This window comes from Dryobates pubescens, chromosome 30 (assembly GCF_014839835.1).
Source record: "Dryobates pubescens isolate bDryPub1 chromosome 30, bDryPub1.pri, whole genome shotgun sequence".
Taxonomy (NCBI): domain Eukaryota; kingdom Metazoa; phylum Chordata; class Aves; order Piciformes; family Picidae; genus Dryobates; species Dryobates pubescens.
The window spans coordinates 2933579-2956160 of record NC_071641.1 but is presented as its reverse complement, the minus strand read 5'-3'; the positions used below and the strand labels follow the sequence as shown (position 1 = coordinate 2956160).

Below are 22582 nucleotides of genomic sequence, written 5' to 3'. Positions count from 1 at the left end.
TTTTACTGTTTGGGGGTGAAACAGGTTACAAAGCACCTTGCAGAAAGTGTTTAAAGACTAAATAGGCGCAAATGACCATGGACATTCCAGTTTTTACGGTCGATGCATTTACAAACCGGCCATTTGCTGGAAATCCTGCTGCAGTCTGTCTGCTTGAAAATGTAAGTTACTCTTTTATAAGGGACTTCGTAATTCAGCTTTAGACGAATAAACAGCCAGTTTTTATTTGCATGGTAGTTGTGCAATTGGCAGTAGTCATCCTCCTCCTCAAGGCATTCTGAGCAATCAGTACTAACTGGTACACTTGGCAATTTCTGCCAAAAAGCAATTATTAAACTGGATTAGATATGTCTAGGTATTATTGTGTAGGAACACTTGATGGAAATTTTAAATGTGACATTATATGTGGAGCAGTCAGTGGCAATAGCTTATACTGACAAAATGAATCCTTTCTTAGATGTTCCTAAGCCTCTTGGGACCTCATGAAATGCAGTCTACTTACCAGATCAGCTGAAGTTATAATTGAGAATCTCTGACTTCTGATGTATTTTTAATTTCCTAAAATCTAAATACTTCATCTCAGAACGAGCTTTGAAACGATGAACTTCGCATTTTTATGTAAATTTTACTTCATTGCATATTGTGGGCAACTTGTTTGTATGTTGCCTTTGGAGTATTGAGGTTTCTAAGGTTTTTCTGCAATACCTGAGACAGACCAGAGGCTTTAGTGTCAAAGTTAAAACTAAGATTCAGTTAAAGATGAGAGTCATAACCTGATTCTAAGCTCCGAGGAAGCAGCTAGCAGCAGTACTTCTCTTCTGTGTTCCCGTCAGAATTCTAGCAGGTGCTTTACAAAATCCATTGAGGGCTTGCAAGAGTGCCCAAAGGGGCTGCTTCTGTGTTTCCGAAGTGCCACAGGATGGCAGTGTTTCAATACAGATGTATTGTTTGGAATGATGTTTTGGCTGGTCTTTGTTCTGGTTTAGTATCTTTAAAGTATTTGACAGTTGCAACTGTTTTCCTGGTGCTTGTTGCTGTTCGAAGTTAGAATATTGTTTCACTGTATAGAATACAGATCTGTGACGCACATCGGTAGTTGTTTCATATCTATAGTACGGGATCATTGCCTGGCAAGGATTGAAGCTATTAACGGCAAATTTTTATCATTCAAAGGTTGAACCTGACCAGGGCTTCTCAGTACTTTTTCCTCTGTATTTTATTCAGTCAGCATAATTGTGGGGAAAGATGAATGGAGCAAGGGTGAAATAGAATGTTATACAATCACTACAGCTCATGTATCCTGGGATCAATGTTCACTGGTTCAGATCTGCAGGCAGTTAGAGCAGAATGTGGTGAGCTCCAGTGCATTTTTATTTTTTTTCCACTTTATCTCCTCTTAGCTGCTTCTGACTTGGTGTATTGTTAAAGAGTCGTGTTGAGGGTATAGCCCTAAGCGCTGATCAGCCGTCTTCGCCATGGCCCTAGCCACTGTCACATACCTCTTCCTGACATGGATTTTCTAGAGTTACCAAAGCCAGAGTGATAGTTATTTTTTTATATTATGTAAATGATTACTTCTCAGTGTGACTTCAGTCAGAACTTTAGAAAGCCCATGTTTGCATTCATGGAAACACGGAGTTTAGCTTTTTGGTGATTTTATTTTCCATCTATTCCAAGAACTTGTAAACTAGTAGGACAAATATAAGAAATGCCCATGTATCACCATAATTGAACTAGTTATCTCTTAAGCACAAAATGGTTTTGTGGTGTTTTGGTTTTTTTTTACCCTCAAAGTATTTTGAACAAAACCCAAATCTATATTTTGTTCTAGTAAGTAGCTCGATGGCTGTGTTTATGAGAGAAAGTTTGATTCTATGTATTTTGGCCTGCTTTTTAATTGGATTTGTTGTTTCATTGTTAGGACTTGGATGAAGAATTGCACCAAAAAATTGCGACAGAAATGAACCTCTCAGAAACTGCTTTCATTAGAAAACTGCAGCCTGGAGATGACTTCACCAAAAGTGAGTGATTCTGTTTGCCCGCCACAATCTCTTACAGGGGAGTGGGAGGACACTGGGTGTGAGTTTATAAGAAATGGTGCTTATATTTGTAAGACAGCCAAAGCAAAAACTTTGAGTTGTGATGTGCCTTATTAAAGATAAGGATAAGCCTTTTGCACATAGAGTCTTAATAGCATTCATGCTCTAAATACAATTCATTTCACAGTATACAAACACTTGTAATTCATAAATTAGACCACTTGTTTTAGTGCCTTTTTCTAAATAAGCAGGTTGTATACAGAAAATTCCTAAAAATGCTGTGCAGTGATTCTTCAATTAATCTCTCCATTAGTACTAATAATCTCCTGAGATAGTTTCTTCTTACACAAGCAGAAGAATAGAGATGTAACATGCTTATTCTATATGCAGCAGACCACAGTGCGAGTAGAATGTGGCTTGGCTGTTCAGAAAATAATCACTGGGATAATTGTAACTATTTGAGTTTCTCATGAAATCACATAAGCTCTCTGTGGACTCAGTGCTGGACAAATACAGTTTTATGACAAAGCTCTGAAGTCTGAAGTTGCCCCAAACAAACACATTAAGCTGCTCATATCACTGAATAAGGGACTTCACTGGTGTTCTTGGTAGGGCAAATATATGTGATAGGAGAGGAAATGGAGAGACACTAGACGAGGTGGAAAATACCAGAGAGATGCAGTCCATTCAGAATTGCTTTGTGTATTAGTTTTGAACTGAATCAGATGGCTGAGTCTGCTGATTTTGCAGTTGCATGATGATGTGAGCCAAGGGATTGGAATCCCACCAGCCTGGAGTTATATTCAAGGTTAAGAGAGTAATTTGGCATGCCCTTGCTTTGGTACGACATAGTGGAAGAGATAAACAGCTTTGGCATTTTCATCTGTCTGAGACAGGCCCTAGAACGGTATGCAAAGAAACTGGTCTTTATCATATGTAATTAAAGATGGTTTTCTTAAGGTGGTTAACTGTCATCTCTTATACCTGTTAATAAACTGTAATTTGTTTTAGGGTTAGACTAATTGCTTGACTTAAGAAGAGGTGCTTTTCATTTTTCATCTTAACACCTGCCAATAGGTTGAGTAAATTTATTTATTTTCAAGTTACCCAGTAGCATATAAAATGCCAGCTCCTGTCTTGTTAAAATGCTTTTGATATCAATAGCACCAGAGTTTGTGAGGTCAGACCCAGCTGCCAAAGGATTGCAAGATTTTGTTCAGAGGAATTTAGTCACTGAGGTACACCTGAGAATGTGTGAATCAAGGGGTGGTGAGAGCATGAGGAGATGCTGAACATCAGCATGTCATTTGTAAGACAATTATTTACTTCTGTAAGGTGTAGTAAGGACAAAGGGTATGTTTTTGTAGCATTTGTGGTCATGCATTTAATTTTAATTAAAAAAAATAAATTAGAGATATAGTATGAGAGTACAGCTGTGTGTCTGAAGCATCCAGGCAGCTGGTATGGGTCACAGAGCTTGCATGTCTCCAGTCGGTCGTGGCTGACTCCATTTCCTCTTGCTTTCAGCCACAATTTCCACTTAGGGGAGTGCATAACACCTCAGGGCAGACTTACAGCTGGGTTCTGTCTCTGCCCTGCCTCAAAGCACTTCTCTGCCATAGCCTTTGGTTTCACTCACTAGGTTTTATTTGGATTCTGTTTGTTTTCATTGGGTAGGGGGTGAACTTATTTTTCACAGGGGCAATGACAAGACCTTTTTTTGTTTTTTTTTAATGCTTGTTTCTTTGGCACCTTCTAGTTGTGTTTGCACAGTAATTATGACATAAAATATGTTGTCACAAGCATTATCTTAAATACTGTGGTACAGGAATTCCACAGAAGTTGCAACCAAATATAGTGCACTTGACTTCCATTTTTTTTTAACAGTGAAGAGAAATAAGATTTCTAGTGAAATGCAAAGTTAGTGTAGATTAGAGGCTTTGACCAGACATGACTGGTGTTTCAAGCAAAATAATTCTTAATGAACCTACAGATTGTGCTGGGATTGTGACCATGACTTCGTATGATTCCATAAAGTGCAGGTACACACAGGTTTTGTCTTCTAAATTCTCTGCTTTATTGCACATTAACACACACACACACACACAAAGAAAATCACTGCTAGCAAGAATAGTTATAGTTAACAAAATGAGTGTGTGTGTATATATATATACATAAAGCTATTACAAATTACTGTCAGTGATCAACAGTATAGAAGGAATAATAGCAACAAGAAATATATACATAATATTACAGGTTACTACAAACTGCTTAATAATATAACAGGAGATATGATAAATTACTGATATGTATAAATATAGTACCAAGCATATTAAATAGATTCCAGAGAGGAAGACAAGCAAATCCAGAAGGATCTGAGAAAGAACTCAATCCGAGCCCAGATGCGGGCCTAGAGCGAGACCAGTAAAATAACAAAGTCTCTCTTCAAAGATGATCTGTGTCCTGGAGTTTCAAGTCAGACATGTCTCTGGCAAGGGTCCGTGTTCTTATAGAAAGTTTGATCAGACTTGTTTAGGAAAGGGAAAAATATGGGCACCACAAAAAGTTCTTATGGAGAACTTAATTTTGGGTAACAACTTAAGAGCACATAGGCACCATCACTTCAAGAAGCCAATAGATGCTGTTTATTTCTGTTTTTCACTTGAAACAGCCAGACAGCTAGTGGCAGTTGCAATTCATACTTTTTTGGGGAAGTTTTCCCCTTTTTCCAGACTATTCTTCATCATTTCAGGTGATAAGGTCCTGTTACAGTTTCTTGGTTTTGTGCTTACGGATGGTATCTTCGTGTGTCTCCAGGTTTTAGCTGCCCAGCAGCACTTAAAGGGTGCCAGCTGGGCTTTTCAAGAATGCTTGTGGTTCCCAGCCTGCAGGCATTTCCACTATGTCACTTGTTTGGTCTTTCAACAAAATATCTTTCCTCTGTTATTAGTGGAATCCTGTTGTTGACCTGTCTCAAAACCAATAGCTTTTCAAAAAATCAGTACAACGAGGTTCCCGAGCGTGTCTTTAAGACCAATACTGATTATAACATGCATTTTGGTTGACTGGATTGTCATTGCTCTGTGTCATGTGTGGAGATAAAGTGAAGAAATAGGCATCTTCCACTTAATAATGCCAAATAAACTTTATTTTCAAGGTTCCTGCTTTGGACTCAGATGGTTCACTCCAGCCAATGAAATTCCTCTCTGCGGTCATGCTACACTTGCATCAGCTGCTGTGTTGTTTCACATACAGAGTATGTTTACAAGCTATTTATTAATAAAACCTATTTAGAAAAGTTACTTCTAGTTAAAAAGATCTCTATTTTCTGCATCAAAGGCAATTAAATATTCAAAAAATTTAAAGAACACATATGGTGATACCTTGGGTATTGTCTTTTACAAGTGATTTGTGATTGTAAAGCTGTAGTCCTATTTTAGCTGCCTAACATTTTCTGAATATACCAAGCTACTCTATGAATTATTGTAACTTACATTTGGATTCTTATGTTTGACAATGCTGCGGTGTTCTCTTTCTAGAAAACACAAATTCAGTTCTGACATTTATGACGATGAGTGGAGAATTAAAAGCCAGGCAAGTGGGAGATCATATTGTCCTGGATTTACCACTTTACTTAGCCTATCCACAGGTCAGTCAAAATTTAATTCATTAAAAGCTTTCAAGAAAAGTCTGTATTTATGTCTGTATGTGTATGTATGTATATCTGTCTGTCTATAGTTTAATAGATACATAAAGATATATGTTCTACTTTTTTACAATGGTTTTTGTATTGCTTGTTTGTTTTTTTTTCTTCAGGTGCTTCAGGAAGTAGAAGCCTTAATAAAGGTAAAAAATGATATATGCTCTTAGAAACACATTTATAATGTACTTATTTTTATATACTGAAATGGCTAAAAAGTGGCAACAGAGTGTTGCTTGTTGTGCTTCTCTGCTTGAAACACAAAACTTTGAAGGGTCTCTGAGTCATGCGACAGCAATCAAGTGTCCTTGCCCTCTTCTTGGTCCCTGGAGTTTTTTCCAAGTTGACATATACGCAGCTCTTGGCACCTAGCCATATTCATTCATGCTCTTAGTACCTTTACTTAGTTTGCTTGCATGTAATTGAGTGTTGCACAAAGACCTTGCATAAGCCCATTTTTATCAGGGAATTTGTTCTATGAAAATATTAAAGAAATATTTCATATTCATGTGACAATGTTTTTGTCTCCTTGAACTTTTCCACTAGGTAGCTGTTGCTGACATGGTAGTTCAAGATGTCCGTTACTCTCCTGATACAAAGAACCTCTTAGTTCGCCTCAGTGATACTTACGAAAGGTGTCTTACACTTATTTTTCTTTAACTCAAGTGTGCAGAAGTTGAGTTTGCTTGTTCAATGTCTATTCCTTATATACTTGTTTTAAACCAGGTATAGATTAAAAACTATAATTTAAATTCCTGTGTTAAATAGTTATTTTATTTTCTAACGTGAGAAGAAGTGCTAGTTGTTTGTATAGAGGCCCACTTAATGAGGCAGGACACATTGACAGAATGCCATGGATTCTTATTACCATTTGACTGCAATGTATTTACACATACTTAGCAGCATGTAAGTAGCTTTACTAAGGAAATTCCAATTCAAATTATTTGAAAGCATTTGTTAATCCTGGAGAACAATTCCATTACTAAGTCAAGTATGATTGATCAGGCTGCCTTACTGTTATTGTCACCTTATTTTCACAGTTTGGTGTAACTATACTGCTTAAAGACTGAGGTAGTGGGGAGATAGAAATATCCTTAGCTGAGTACTTATTATTTTTACTCTTTCTGACTTTATTTTATAGGGTAGAGTCTGTAATTTTACAGACTTGAGATGGTGGTAGGGTGCTTTAGAATCCCACGAAGATCCAAATGTTAGTTATTTGCTTGCTCTGAAGGAGGTAGAATACTTTTTGCATTCTATAATGATGAAATACTTATTTCAATGATTAAAATACTGAAACAAGTGCTTTTCTGTAGCTCATATTCTAGGATGCTCTGCTTTCAGAAATAAACAGGAAATGTGTGTCTTGAACTTTTTTCCTCTATATTTTTTCTGTATGTTTTTTGTCTATATTCAGGGTAGTCTTCTGTCAAATGACATTGGGAGGGCAATGTGAAGAATTTTGAATCCTCTAACACTTTATCATGGCTGTTTAGGGATTGTAGAGAAGATTAATTTGTAGTTTTATGTTTCTTTTCAATACTTAAATTCATGTAAAGTTAAGATTACGGGCTGTTAATGTTCTATAATTATATTCAAGGTCTGTGTTGGAAGAACTGCAAGTGAGTGCACAACATTTTTTGTCAGCTGAAAAGACAGGAAAGGTGAAAGGGCTTATACTCACTCTTAAGGGAAAATCCAGTGGAAAACAGAAAGGCCATGATTTTTACTCCAGATATTTTGCACCTTGGTATGGAGTGCTGGAAGACCCTGTTACAGGTAAGTGGCTCTTACTCGTGTTTCAGTTCAATAAAAGGTTCTTAGTAAACTTAATTAGTCTGGTTTTATACTTTGAAGTATGTCTTATAAATTACTGTTTTATATGAACAATGTGCTTATTAAACTGGAAACTTTGACTGATACCATTGAGAAAAAAATAGCACCGTGGTGTCATCAGGCCAGTTAATTCCTGTGTCATTATCAGGTCTTTTCCCTCAAGTATTCCAGTTAGAGAGTGGTGAGAAACTAGTTTGGTATTGAATGAATATTGTAATAGGAGTTCACATCTATTTCTCTTAGTGTCTCTTTGTTTTACACTTCAACTGATGCTTATTGTAGATGTTCTCAGGCCTTTGAATACCAAGAACTCAGCTAGTGCTATATTTAGGGGCCAGAAGGTAGTTCTGTGCGTGCTGCTTTGATATTCTGCTTAGCAGGTGCGATGACGATTGCTGCAGAGTGATGCCTTGGTACCACTTAACCACTGTTTAACTATTAGTCAGCTGAGATCTTGGTAAAAAATCCTCATTGAATGTTTTGCTAAATAAAGAAAAAACTGTCTTTGCTGGAATACTGCTAATTAATCAACAGGAAGTCCCTTCCAATCTCTACCACTCTGATTCGGCACTGCTTTTAGAAAGAAAGGCTTGTAAAGAAATATGAGCCATGTATTTATTTTTTAAAGCTTTCACTCCTGCTTTTCTGATAAAGCTGGGGGCAGAGTCCTGTAGAATGATCTAATCTGAGAGCTCATTCCTTAAGACTTCTGGGAAGAGTAGTATCAATATGTAGGAAAAACTGGAAGCTTCCTGAATCTCATTATAGGTCACTGTTGTTGCCTTCCATCTTTAAGTGGCCTGACCTGCATTTTGTAGAAGCAAATGTTTTTATTGTATAAAAGTATACTTTAACAGTGCTATGGCTTTGTATTATATTACTTTTGTACTGATTTCTTAATAAAGCTACATGGTTTGGTGTCCTTGAGCTCTGATAGTTAACTTAACAGTAGGTTTTGCAGCAGAGTGACTTTGCGGCTGGCTGCTAGTGTGGCCTGAAGCAGCTTGTCTAGCTGTGAATCCTGGAAGTCATCCTAAGTTCTCTTGCCATCTGCAGGAAATGTGGTTTTTTTTCTGTAGGTTTTCAGAAGCTATGGTGAGGCCTTAAAGATCCACCTGTTCCTATTCTCAAAAAATTTTAAAAAGCCTATCCAGATTTTCAGATGGGTGTTTGTTCATGTTTCATTGAGTAACATCATGTTCAGCAATCTGAAATTTTGTTGTTAGGAAGCTTTACTTCTGTTGAACAAAGGAGTGCTTTGGCTTAAGCATTGTAATTGGCATTGTTTGTTGTTCCTACCATGAAGCCCTTGCCTAGCCAAAACTTCATTGAAGCCAGAGGATAGGAAAGTAATAGCTCTTTATTGGAAATAAATGAAATTACAAAGCCTTAAGTTCTGTCCTTGTGGAAACTGAGGTGGTTTTGCCCTAAACACACACGTGGCACTTGATTTGTTTATGGCATTTACATTTGGAATGCGCTTTGCTCTGTCTTTACAGTGCACTTCACAGGGCTTCTAATTTAATTCTGTACTTTCCTTTCTAATTTCTTTCAAGGATCTGCCCATGCTGTTTTAAGCAGCTACTGGTCAGAGCAGCTGGGGAAGAAGGAAATGCTTGGTAAGAGAAACTGTCTTCTTGCACAGCTGCCCAGTTGCTTAAAAACTACTCACTGAAAAAGAAAACCTATTATTACTACAAACCAAACAGTAGCAATAATGTGCTATTCATTTTCTCAATATGAACAGAATAAAATGTAATATTTTGCATGTGAGGTAACCTTTAACAACTTGCTTTGTTTCCTACCCACCAATATGACACATCATGCCTGCAGAGAGTTGGAAGTGTCTGTTTGTGGGTAGTAACTTTCTGCAGTGAGTTTTTGGTCTCAGCTTTTCCATTGTAGTTTTCATGACTTTTCATTTTAACAGGCTTGGTGAACTTCAGATGATGGGTTTGTGTTTTGATTGAATTTTACTGTACTTATTTGTCTTTATGGCTTGCATTTTGGGTATTTGGAAGAGGTATTGGTGTATGCATTCATGTTGTATACTTTTCAGTACAATTTAGACTTTTTCCTTTCCATTCATATATGAAGATGAGACTTAAAAAAAAAAAAAATCACATGGTTTGTGCCTCATTTTGTAATTCCCTTCAGTCACTTCTTCCTCAGGCATCTTAGGGTTTAGAAGAGCTAGATAGAAGCTTGATAGCTAGATGAGAAGAGGTGAGGTATTTTTAACATTCAGATTCGAAGTACAGAATGTGCTTTATGGTACACTTTTTTCTGTTTTCTGATATATCTCTGTATCTAGGTGTGAAGATCAGTTTTCCTTAGGATAGTGAGCTTTTACATGGTAGCCAGGAAAGATATAAGAAAGAATAGTTACTTCTGTTACAAGAACAGAAAGAGTGTGACTAACCTTAAATGTGTAAGAATGGGGACAAGATACATGGGCACTGGCAAATTTTGTTTGTAGTTTTATCTTCAGTCTTTTAAAGAAGAAATTGGAGACCTCTAGGAGGAGGTCAGCTATATCTCTTCTGAAGTATTAGACATAATTTCCTGTATTTGTGTTCTCTTCCTGCTTTATTAAACCAAACTGCCAAATAACATCCACTCCCTCAACTACTGTCACTGTAATGGGTGATGGCCAAAGCAACAAAAACACTCGTGGCAAGCAGAGTACAAAGACCAAGTTTAGTCCAGCAAGCAACACATATTTGTGTGTATGTTATGTTAGTGTGACTGCGTGTGGTTAACAAACTTTTTCTCAAGATTGTTACTGGTTAGTGATAGCATTGCTATAGTTACTTGTAAAGCTAGCCCAGGTGGCTCCTCTATCTCAGTCTTGCAGTTTCTCATCCTCAAACTACATATTCAGCCCAGGGACTTTCTCTAGAGACTCAAGGGCACAATACTCTCTCATGGGTATACAGTGATGTTTTCAAGGTCAATCTCTTCCTGGCCCAGCAAAGGGTCTGCAGATTCATCACAGTTTCCCACAAACTACAAGGAGAATTTTCCAGTCTTTTTACAAGGTGAAATACTTTACAAACGCTCTCTATATCCTTGAATTTCAGCCAACATTAAATCAGTGTGGGTCCTTGACTTCCACCTCCCCCCCCCCCATTTCAAGAGTCCTGCAATATTGACAAGTTCTAATCTTTCGTGTCAGATGTATGGGCTTCTATAATTGCCAACGAACGCAGTATTTGGCAGCTGTTGCTGTATCCAGCTCTTTACACAGCTTTCAAATTTCTGAGATAACATTTATGAACTTGCTTAAGCAATTTGGCATATTCAGATAGATTACAGAGGACTTTCCAAATAATTGTGGAAAAAAAGGGGCTTTATCCAGTAAAATTTTCATCTTGGGTGAAGCCAGAGGAATCTTTTTATATCGGTTTACATCATACAAGTATGTTAACTTGTGGGGAAATTTTGGTTCTTGTTACTGCCAATTGAGTCTGACCAATTCCTGTCTCTATTTCCTTTCCGGTACACAACAGGTTTATAGCAACTGACAGGTTTGGGGGTGTAAAAAAAAATCAACAAAACAGCCCCCAGACCTTACTTTGATAACTGGAAGATCATACTTTCACAAATTTTGCCAGGATCTCTTTCAATACAGTGTCTCATATTTTTGGTCCCACCCGCTTGCTTTTTTGTCTTTTTCTCCTTCTCTCTTTGTGAGGAAATTGCTTTATTCAGGTAGAATAAATCTACTGGTATTTAAGTTTTAGCTGAATAGAATTCTTAGGAAGAGAAGAGTTTGCGGAGTGGTAATTGCAGCTTTCATCTTTGCCAAATAATCTCAACGTGCAGGTCGATCACATCAGATTTATATACAAGTGTAACATTTCTGCCAAAGAAGAGGTGTTGCCTTCTTAGAACAAAAATAGATCTTAACTTCATTTAAGTTAAAGAATAGGTGCTTCATTCAACTATTGTTTTATAGGGTTTAGGAATTCAACCAAATGTGGGACACCAATGGGACAACTGAAGCAGCATCCATGTTTCCTTGTAGGCTTTTTCCATTGCCTATTTGATCTTTATTTATCCTGTAGCCAAACACTTTCTTTGAACGTAGTATCTACTTCAGATGTTCAATACCAGTAAAGTAATTCTTCATTCTCATGTAGATAATACTTGATGTTCTTCCTTCTTAGCCTAGAGAAAGTGTCTATTCCATGAATGGTAGATTTCCAGACTTCTTTAGATATACAAAGGAAATTTACTTGGTTACATCACAGCAAATTGACAAGTCTGGGATACACTGTCAGCTAACCTTCATCCGTAAAGCTAGTTCATGCAGGGTGTTCCTGGTGCAGTGCTTGCCCTGTTGCTGCTTGCTTTCCAGAGACAGGCTTCAATTCCCAGCGTTCATGGATTTTTAAATAATTGGTGATGGATGCTAGTTTTTAACTGTAGATTCTTGTTTCCATTTAGCTTTTCAATGTTCTCGCCGTGGAGGAGAATTGAAGATTTCCCTGCGTAATGATGGAAGAGTTGACATTGCGGGGCAAACTGCTGTTGTATTAAAAGGAAACCTGACTTTCTGAAGGAATTGACACTAATCTCTCACACCTTCAAATTATTCATATTATGCTGCTTATATCTTGGCTGTAGACAGTGAATCACCACTGTCCTCAGAAGTCTTTGACTTACTATCCCTTTGAGAAAATTGCTTGAAATTGTTCACTTCTAATCATCAAGATCCTTGGTATTGTTTTCATCACACTCATCTTGCTGCTTCATAGACCTTAGAAAATGTCTGGGGACATCTGTCTTGTTTTCCTGCTTTTAAATGATTTATTTCCAAGTTCCATGTTAAAAGCTATTCTTGATTCCCAGGCTCAACTGTAAACTTTTTGATTGATAAACTTTTTCCCATGCTCAGTCATTTGATATGGAATCTCACTACAGTAATTTAAAAATATGTATCTTTTCTCTGCCTTATATTGAAATGCTGCTCATATGTTCATTAATTTACTTGAATGACAATGTAAAAAAAATATAAAAGGATTAGAAATGTGTTTTATGGTTCTCTTGTATGAACATTTTTCACAGATGACTGGTATTGCGGTGGCTTGTAGTCCTGTTCTTAATATTTGTGATTAAAGTTCTAGCAGATAGATGGAGGCAATTGACATAGTGATGCACATAAAACTGTTAGAAATCCAGAAGAAGACTGTTGGTTACAGCAGTGTCTTTTGTTTTTCAAAGACTGAAGATCTGCTCTGAAGTTAAAAGTTTCTTCTGTAATTTTCTTCATGAAGTATACTGCTTCAGATTTTTCACTTTTTCCCTTCAGTGTTCTCTTCTTTCTCTGTGTTTATTAGGCATACTGGACTATTTTGGTTACTCTAACTAGAAGTCTCTTTTCCCTTTCAAATCACTTTTGTGCTGCACTTCGCGTTGGTTATTTTTCTTTGCAGTATTTTAGAATGAAGTAGTTTGAAGTCAAACTTGCAGTTTAGATGTTACTTAAGTCCGAGGCAAGGGTAGAGGCAAGGAACAGTGAGAGAATCCTAGATTTCATTTGAAATAGTAGTTTCTAGCTCCTGCTGCTACACAAAGCATATTGAAAATGTTTTAAATGCACTGCAAAGCTTAAGAACTGGGTGGGAAGCAAAAGGATACTCCAGATGGAAAGACATGTTCTTCTGTATTCAACCTTTGCTGAAGTTCAGGGTCCTGAAATGTGGTCTATAAACTCAGACTGGCTGTCAGCAGCAAGACATGACTGTGAAGGGAGCAGTGTTGCAATGGCGTATTTAACAGCCACCTTGACCTTGCCTTCTCACAAAGCAGATTGGGTTGGCTGGTGACCTGGATCTTCTTGAGGAGCAACATTGCAAGCTTCTGCTGCTTCATTTGCTACTTCTTACTGGAAAAAAATTTCAACCTTCTCTAAGAATATAAGTGAACTAAAGAAGCAATAATTGTTCACCCATTCACATTTGACTAATAGAGAGTACAAGGTGGGTTTTTTTGGTTGTTGGTTGGTTGGTTGTTGGTTTTGTTTGTTTTGGTTTTTTTACCAAAGGGAACTAATAATGCAAAGCCCTGTAAATTTTAGACATGGGTGCTCTTCATTTTCCTGACTAACGCAGTGGCTTTACTGCTTAATGCATTTTTTTAATCATTTACTACTGCTTCATCTCTGTTTCCATTCAGAATAGGAAAATCACCAGAGCTCAGGTGGGAGACGATGCAGTAATGTGTGTGTAATCAACAGATTAGTTAATCAGCCATGATTTATTAATGATGAATTAATTATTCCTGATTGTGCAGTTCTGCTGCATAAATGGAGCTTTAAAGGAGTTATTTTATTAATCATCATTGTACTAATTGCAGACACTTACAGAAGGATTGCTAATTAAACATGCAACCATATGCAAAACAAGCAAGGCTGCTGAGAGTGGCAAGAAAAAGAGCATTCATTTTCCAAGTAGCAACTTTTTTCTCATGCAACATTGTGCAGTTGACCTGCTGATCCTGATTACTTGCTAAGGCATGTTTTAATACCTTGCACATTTTCAGTCAATAGTGAAGGAAATTAGTTGTAACAAATTCTGTTGGTCTTTCCTAGTGCAAAAAATAGGTGAAAAAATAGGTGGTGCAAACTTCAAATAAAATTCAGAATTTGCATAGCCTTGTTTCCCATTCTTATGCAAAGGTTTACCTCTTGGTCTTCTTAGCTGTATATAGTCAGTGTAACAACTATCTTAATTTTGAGCAAGATCCTGAACACTAAGTTACCTTGGCACCAAATGTCCAAATGCAGTTGAAACGAGAATTCAGACTCAATCACATGAATTTCACATCAAGAAAAAAAGGAGTATAAAGATTTTTATCCAAGTTAATTTCTGAAAGCCAAATCTGTCTGGAAAATGCAGAAAGGAAACAGTGCTTAAGGGCAGATTTCTTTGAAGAGGCTACTATAATTTAAATGTCTATAATTCAAATAAATTACTATAATTTAAATCTTCAACCTGTGCAGCACAATTTTCAGGCCCTTACAATACTAAATACAAACTTTGAGTGCTGTCAGGTTTCATGCAGACTTTATTGTTGTGGGCTTTCCAGGGACTCTTAATGGCCTTTCTCATTAAATAAAACTTGGTTTAAGAGAGAATTTTCTGGAACTGCCTGTATAATGTTACAGTTATTACCATAGGAATTTGGAATGTAATGTTTCTCTAAGAAAATAGTGAACTTGCATTGTTTTGATTAAAATCACAGAAATGTCAAATCAAAACTTAAGTGAGGGTGCTAAGTGGAAGGTTGGAAAAATGTGGCGTCTCTGTGTAGTGTTTCTGGTACAGAGGATTTGCAGAACTGTGTAGTGCTGCTCTCCTAAATAAGACTGTAGCATAGAGATGTATTGAATCAAGAGCAAATTATGTGAAGGGAAATTGCAAGTTCAAAAATTTATGTGTGCTTAGAAGCTATTTATCATGAGAGTGTCCAACAAAAGGTTGTTAAGTTCCAGGCCACTGGGAGGTTTTGAGCAAATCTGTGTCTAGATCCAGCAGCCAAGATATGAAAATGGAAAAGCATGTTTACTCATTTTGCTTCTTTGGTGTGTGCCTCTGCAGATACATAGCTTATGTAGGGGTTCAAGGAGAAAGTACACAACCATGAGGAAGGAAGCAAAATGAAAAAAAAAAAAGTGTATTCCTGTGGACATGAGTGTACAGCTAAAAGGCCTGGAGAGAAGTTAGGAAGCCATTTTAAAATTCAGTAAGTTACTTACTGAACAGATCTGCTTAAAGGATTCACAAAAATACTTTGCTTTTCTTCCATGTTATCTAGGTGAAAATAGACAGAAAACATACACTGCAAAGTTGTTACAAAAATTGGGAAAGTTTGCAAAAGCCAGAAAGTGTGTACACATTCATGAAATCTTTCCTAGGAGGTCACAGAAGGGAGTCCTGTGTTCCATAAGGGATAGGAAGGGAAATTAGCAATGGATGAAGTGATTCTTTCTGGGAAAGGAAAGATAAATTCTTTGTCTCAGTATTCATCAGAATGGCTTGGAAATATGCCAGGAACAGGGGATACCTTCCCAGAAATCAAAAAAGGAAATGAAATGGAAACTAAGGATGATGCCAAATGAGGTAAAAATTAAATCAGTTCAATTGAAATGGAAAAATCTGCTGAAGAGGTTTGGTTTTGACTTCTGTATGTACTATTTGTTCGGAGGAGTAGATCTGCCTTTAAAAGAATTGTCAGGCATAAAAACAGCACAAGGAATTTTTCTCTACTGACAAGTCACTGTCCTTTTATTTCCTAAAGTTTACTATAAATCTTAACTTAAATCTTTCAGAAGAATGGTAAAGTGGAATAACAAGTCCCAATTTATTACTAGATAGTCGAGAGTGTGGAATGATTTTTCCTTCAGGTCTGTTTTAGACTGAGACCTTTAGATTAGACTTAATAGCTAAAGCAAATGCCAAAAAGAAACTTTTATAACTGTTGTTCATTTAGTGACAGACTTGTGCTTTTGCAGAGGAGGGGGTTCCCTGGGTTTTAATGTCATGAATCATATAAGCCTAAGTTTTATCCACTGTCCAATGGTCTGTGCCTTCTGTTGATGCACCCAAATCAGGAAACCACTCTCCTGTATGTAATTTTTGTCCTGTGAAGAATTACAGGGTAGATAAAATACATGAAGGAAACTGAAGAAAAATTTTCAAGAATGTTCCTAAAATTGTGAAGAGGAAGTAGTTTGAGGGAAACGAAGTAGGTGGGAAGAGGAGGTGAAATGCCTTCATGCCCTCTTTGAAGGTAATGAGGCAAAGACAGTTCATATGGCCTAGGAGTTAAGCTGAGGGATGTTTAGGCTAGAGAACAGATTATGCAGAGTATGAGCTGCAGCAAAGCACCTGAATTTCAATTAAAATATGTTCTCTACTGGCCTTTTTCAAAGCTTTGGATGCAAACCAAAGGGACTTACCAGAGTGTCCATCCAGCTCAGTTCAGGTGGGAAATTTCAGCTGGAATTCTTGAATTTTGTTTTAGAAAGCTTCCTTTTACTATAAATATGGCTGTAAACAAAAATAAATTGTAATTTTAATGACTAGATAATTTCAGTCATCTATATGCATAAAGAAATGTTTCCTCTCTGAACAAAACAATTCCAATAAACCTTTCAGACTTCCATGTTTTTGCATAGCTGCTTTCTGAAGACATATCTAATTGACATGGATATTTAACATCACAGCTTCTATTCTTGTGTTTTTAAGGAGTGTGGTTACTACAACCCTCAGAAGCATTTCAGCAGTTAATAGCAACAATAAACAAAGTACCCTCTTAATAAATTGCAGGCACTTTCTGAATAAAGTTACAATTTCAGCAGGAAAAAAAAAAAAATTAAAGGGAAACACCTGCTCCTGTAAATTGCTGTGCTGCAGGTACCAACCCAGGAGACTCTGCAGATGGTTCTGTATTTGCAAACCTGACCTCACCACCTCTTCATCAATCTCTGACTGATTGATTCTCTCCAAAGTAGAACACACCATATCCCAAGGTACTAGGAGACACCTTTGAATTAGTGTCAGTCAGAATACCAATTAATCGGTACTTTTGGAAGCTCTTAACAAAGGATTCAATTGTCTCTTCAAGTGCTATCACTGACTGAAAGGTGGTACAGTTAGGCAGTTCCAGGAGGAGCTCCAAAGGGAATTGTTCTTCAAGAGGCATAATCTTTGCTAGATTTCCTGGCTGTCTGGGAATTGTGCTGGATTAAGTTGTGGTGTGCCCTAGGATTTTGAGATGGACAAAAAGAAGGTGGAATTTTGATCCTTAAAATGGTATCATATGGATTCATCACTTTAGTTTGCCCTCCCTACCAGGCAAGAAAACCCAAGAGAGACATCATAGGTTCTGCATGTTCATTTTTCCTCCTTACCTGTTTTCAGGTATCCTACTTCTCTTATTGAAACAGATTATTATGCTGGTCTTTTCTGAACTAGGACAAATTTAGTGACGTACCTCTTTCAATGGTGCATGGAAAGGCTTTATAGAATGTATTGAGCCTTTTCTCATCAATAGATCCTTTGTGGAAGAATATATTAACATGCTTTCTAGGAAAAAAAAATCTGAAAAAGATAAAAGCACATGTTGTATGTCCAGGCAAACATTCCTGTTTTGTTACCTATATTCCTCAAAATTCAGAGGCAAACGAGTGATGCAGTGGTGCATTTTGGACTTCAGCAGTTAGGTTTATATCCTCTTCACTGAGTTTTTTGAGTTTTACTGCTTCTTCACTGGCATATGTTAAATGGCTTGCATTCCCCTTAAAGATACATTCACTAATGAAAAAATGTAAGGGAAATCGAGGTGTGTGCTGTTTGCCCAAATTCTTTGTAGTTTCAGACTTACTGGATCACTGTCTTGGGTTATTAGGTAATTTTGGCAGGCTTTTCTGTGCTTCATAGATGCGCATGTAAGGCCATCAGGCTAGCTGATGGCCTGTATGCATATCACAGTAGTGTTCCATAAAGAATCTCTGCACTGAAGGCAGTACTTGATGATTCAGGTGTAGCAGAAAGACACCTAAATATAATATAACAATGTAAGCTTACAAAGAATCTGCCGTATTGCTTGCTTAAATATCTAGGGATTTTTTGTTGCAAATACATTACACATTTCAAGTTTGTGGGTTGCAAACTTTGTCCTCCAGCTACTGGGTCTTTTCATAGGCTTGTCTGTTAGATTACATAGTCCTTGCTGTACAGCTTGTGTGCTTGACTTGTTGATGCTGCAGAACCTAAGCTGGAACTTTTCCTGGTGTTTGACTATAAAAGCATAGATAATTCTTTAAACTGATAGCACTTTTGTTCGATGCCCATTTTTCAGTGAGTCTGAATTATGAAAATAGTTGTTCTTATTATGCTCAGGTACCTTTTTATTTTTTTTAAGCTATCAGGAAAACCAAAGTCTTACATTCCTTCTTGCATCTCAGTTGTATATGAAGACGACCAGCTGTGACAGAAATATGTATTACTGCTGTCTTACTGCATCTTTTTCCTTAGGAGCTCAGGTGCCTGAGTAGTTGTTGGCATAAACCACAATGTATGCAATTAAATAAGCATTTATTTTGCATATCTAAAAGGAAACCTGTTCAATGAAAGTGGCTGAATATAACACTTCTCATTTCAAATTTCCATTGAGAAACTTCCCCATCCTTGAGTTTGGTTAATTCAAGAGAAAACTCCACAAAAATCTGAGAGAATGCTGTCATTCAAGAATCTTGAAGTTATGAAGTTTCTGAAATAATAAGGAAAGAGAAGCAACTAAGTTCTTGGGAGAAAAAACAAACCATAAGCTTTATGGTACTTTTTCTGTGCACGGTGGATAAAACGATTTTTTTTCTCTTCTAGCTATGGTTCATGACTTTTTATTTTCATGAACCTAATGGGAAATATTGTCCTTTGGCCATTCTAAACCTAGCATTATAAATTGGCAATCATTACAGTAAGTGTTTCTTTCTTCACAGCCAGTTTTGCTAGTAGCTTTTAGAATATACCTGTCACATCTAATTCATTGTAGTTTGGAAATGTGACACTTGGGAGATTTGAAACAACAAACTTTACCATGTGCCTAACTAGAACATCTTACTCTTTTAGAGCTGCATTTCTTTTGATGGATAAACCTCTGTGGCGTCCTGCTGTCCATTTGGACAAAAGAGCAGATGTGGTCTATGGATGTGTGCGTGTGTGCTCATCTGTCTGTGGCAGGGTACAGACCAGTATGGCTACAAAAGTTCCTAGTTAAGTTGGAAAGCATTAATTACAGCAGCCCTTATGGTGAACAGTCTAAAAAACAGTGTGAAAATTGCCTAATTTGCATAACAGTTTAATTATAAAGTTAAAATCCAATGGTAAAATACCATAAATGAAGTGAGAGATACATGTATGGTATATATCTGTAGCTATGAATTGTTATGAGATTTCCTTTTCTTTTACTTATAGATTTGGTCTTTGCCATTTGTTAGTAAGTTTTAAATTTCAACAAATAAAGATAATCTCACTGTAAAGCATGTTTCCTAAAAACATGCTAGGGGAAAATGCGAAGCACAGATGTCCTCCCAGAAAAGGTGAATGCTACACTTCTGTTAACCCAGTCATTTTCTACTTGGCACTAACAGCATGATGAACTGAGGGTCTGCATGATCAAAATGCACGGCTTGGCTTTAACTTTGGACATTGGATTAGTCCTGTGAAACTGCAGTAGGATGAGATAAACATATGAAATTAAGCATGTGTGTAAAATGAATGTAGAGAACATCTACTTTGAATTCTCATTTTCTTTACTAATGGGATTTTTGTAGGACTTTTCATCACTTAGCATTCCGAAAACAAATTCATGGAATCTTTAAGTGATAACTATTATGCATTAATAAAAGGAAAAGAAATTTAGAATAGAATAGAATTAATCAGGTTGGAAAAGACCTTCGAGATCATCAAGTCCAACCTATCACCCAACACCATCTAAAATGTAATCTCCTGTAGTGTTTTTTAAATACAAAATATACCCTAAGGGACATACAGTATTTAAAATGCCATGAGAGAGGATTTGTAATTGATGAAAATGAATACATTAAATCTGAATGATATATATAAAATCACTGGATTCATTATATAAATAATTTAGTGGGTTTCTTTAAAGATAGATTATTCTGTATGCAAATAACATAACCGATTTCATTATATGTATTCTTCTATATGTATTCTATATATTTATTTTTAAAAGAAGTGCATTGATAAAGGCACTTAAATTAGATTTTTTTAAAAAGTTACTAAATATGCTATTAAAAAAGAATTGTGTCTCACTTTCAGGAAGCACCATTTGGCAATTTAGATCCATGAAAATGTTACTGAAGATACTGTCACTTCTTATTTGTCCATATTTCTTTGGGTGGTCAGGTTTATTTTCTGTGTCATTTGGGTGCAAAAATGAAAGTTAAGGCTGATTCCAAATATATCTCTGGACTGCACAGCTCTTACCCCAGAACTGCATTTGTGAAATACTCTGAAAAATGGTAGCCAGTACATTTATTTCTGTAACAGTTTTGCAAGTGTATAAAGTGAAGGATAATTGACAAAAGTCTCGTTTGTGTTATAGCTTTGACCCATTAGGGGCTTTTAAATCATGCATCACTGGCTTTGGGGTTGCCGTTGTCAAGCTACTTACAGATCCTAGTTAAATCAGGCATTTCATATTTTTGCCCTCATTTGCTTTTGTTTACCAGCAGGAGACAAAATATTTAATTAGTTTTGGGGCATTTATAATCTCCTCTGGGCCAGCTCCAGCCACAATGCTGGATGCCACTTCTGAGTTAATTCTAGTCAGGCTGGCCCCTCCAATACAACATATGGGTAACCTAGAAGCCTTTAGCAAAAGTTGCAACTGAACTATTAGAGGGGTGGGACCTCCCTGCTGGGAAAATACTGTGCAACAAAGCAAAAAGGGGCCAGTGTCACCAGTGGAGGTCAAGGCAACACTTAGACTAAACAGCATCTGGCAAACTGTGCCAAGTAGAGATCGATGAGAGGCAGGGCAGTGGCTAGTAATTTTATGGCTGTTTGAACAAGAAAATAACTCTTTGAACTGAAAATTTATTTCATAAAAAGCTGACAGCATGCTTTGCCATCCCTCCATTGCTGCTTCATATATTTTTATTTCAGTCAATAAACTTTTTGGCACAATGTTTTGGGCAAGCAACATGAATTGTAGCATTGATTATGGTTTTGGGAGACGAGTTTTTAGAGTCTTCTTCCTAATTGGTTAGGAGCCAGACATAACTGTGGTTCACTTCCAAAGTGTGTTACATTTTATTCTTCAAGTTGCAGCCATGAGCAAGAACAAAAGTTCTTAATATTAGAGATTGTAGATTCCAGACACTGTAAACAGTTGTGGTTCAGCCCACTTGAAATCTTCTCTTCTTTTATATCTTCCTTTTATTCTCATTTTCTGTTCCTGCCTGTGTTTCAGCTTCTATCTTAACCTTATGGCTCTTGTTTTTCTCCACTGTCTTTCTTTACCTTTTTTCTTCTCCCTGAAATCCCATGTGCTGGTGTTTTTTTTAAGTGTTGTATGCAGGCTGCGATTAAATTCAGGGCTTACCTTCGTAGGTTCGTGGCTTTGGACACCATATTATATCCCTCACAGAGTTTTCTAATGCAGTTTTCTGCTTCTCAAAACAGAGACCGCTCTGTGGTTCTAAGTTTTGTGTGCTTGTCAAGAAGTATTTCTGTTTTCATCAGTTTCAATGCTCATTTCTATACTTAAACTGTGTTATATTTTCCTGCACATTAGTTCCTTTTTGTACTTTGAGTGAAGCAGGTTGGAGATAGTAAAGTCTTTATGGTATAGAATTCTACATAAGCAATAGTGTTTCATAAATAGATTGAATCTTGCAGCGCTTGTCTCCATGGCTTTCTGTGGTTGTAGGTACTGGGAAGAGGTCAGCTTCAGTCTGAGGGTTTTCATGCCTCTTGACAGAGAAAAGGGTAGACTGCAGAGAGTGACTTTTCTTGGTAGGAAAAAAATGGATAAAATTAAATTTCCAGCACTTTGGTTGAAGGAATAGAAAGCAAAATGTCCATTATTGGTCCTGTCCCATGGGTGGAGAGGTTGCCATATGAGGAAGAAGAATTCACTAAAGTGAAATGGACTAGCTGTTAGTGCTTTTAGTCAGTGCAGTGTTTTGACTTAAAAACATACCAAACAAGTTGTGATACAATAAATAAAATGTCCTTTCCCCCCCCCTCCTTTCTGTTTTGGATTTACTTCTGAAGTGTGTGGAGCTGCTTGCTTGACCAAAATCTGCATATGCAAGCTGTTTTGTTAATTTGGTTTTTTAATAAGCATTTTTTTAAATGATGTGGCTTGCATTCTTATATTACTCTTGTTTGATACCATGAAATGCCTTTTATATCTCCCCTTCTCTACTCTGCTGTGTCCCCTCAGCAGAAAACAGAAAGCAATT

General features: G+C 36.9%; 1 protein-coding gene across 2 annotated transcripts; it reads left to right on the top strand.

Moving 5' to 3' along the window:
* The first annotated feature begins 53 nt into the window (after positions 1-53).
* Positions 54-12630, top strand: PBLD (phenazine biosynthesis like protein domain containing). 2 transcript variants are annotated; one of them, XM_009907126.2, is made up of 9 exons: positions 54-161; positions 1922-2021; positions 5197-5295; positions 5579-5688; positions 5856-5885; positions 6286-6374; positions 7340-7518; positions 9132-9194; positions 12028-12630. In XM_009907126.2, exons 1-9 carry the CDS (start codon positions 72-74, stop codon positions 12138-12140), a joined length of 873 nt encoding a protein of 290 aa, XP_009905428.1. In that variant the 5' UTR covers positions 54-71; the 3' UTR covers positions 12141-12630. The 2 variants fall into 2 exon arrangements, with proteins under 2 accessions (XP_009905428.1, XP_054030632.1); XM_054174657.1 differs by lacking the exon at positions 9132-9194.
* Positions 12631-22582: the final 9952 nt, after the last annotated feature.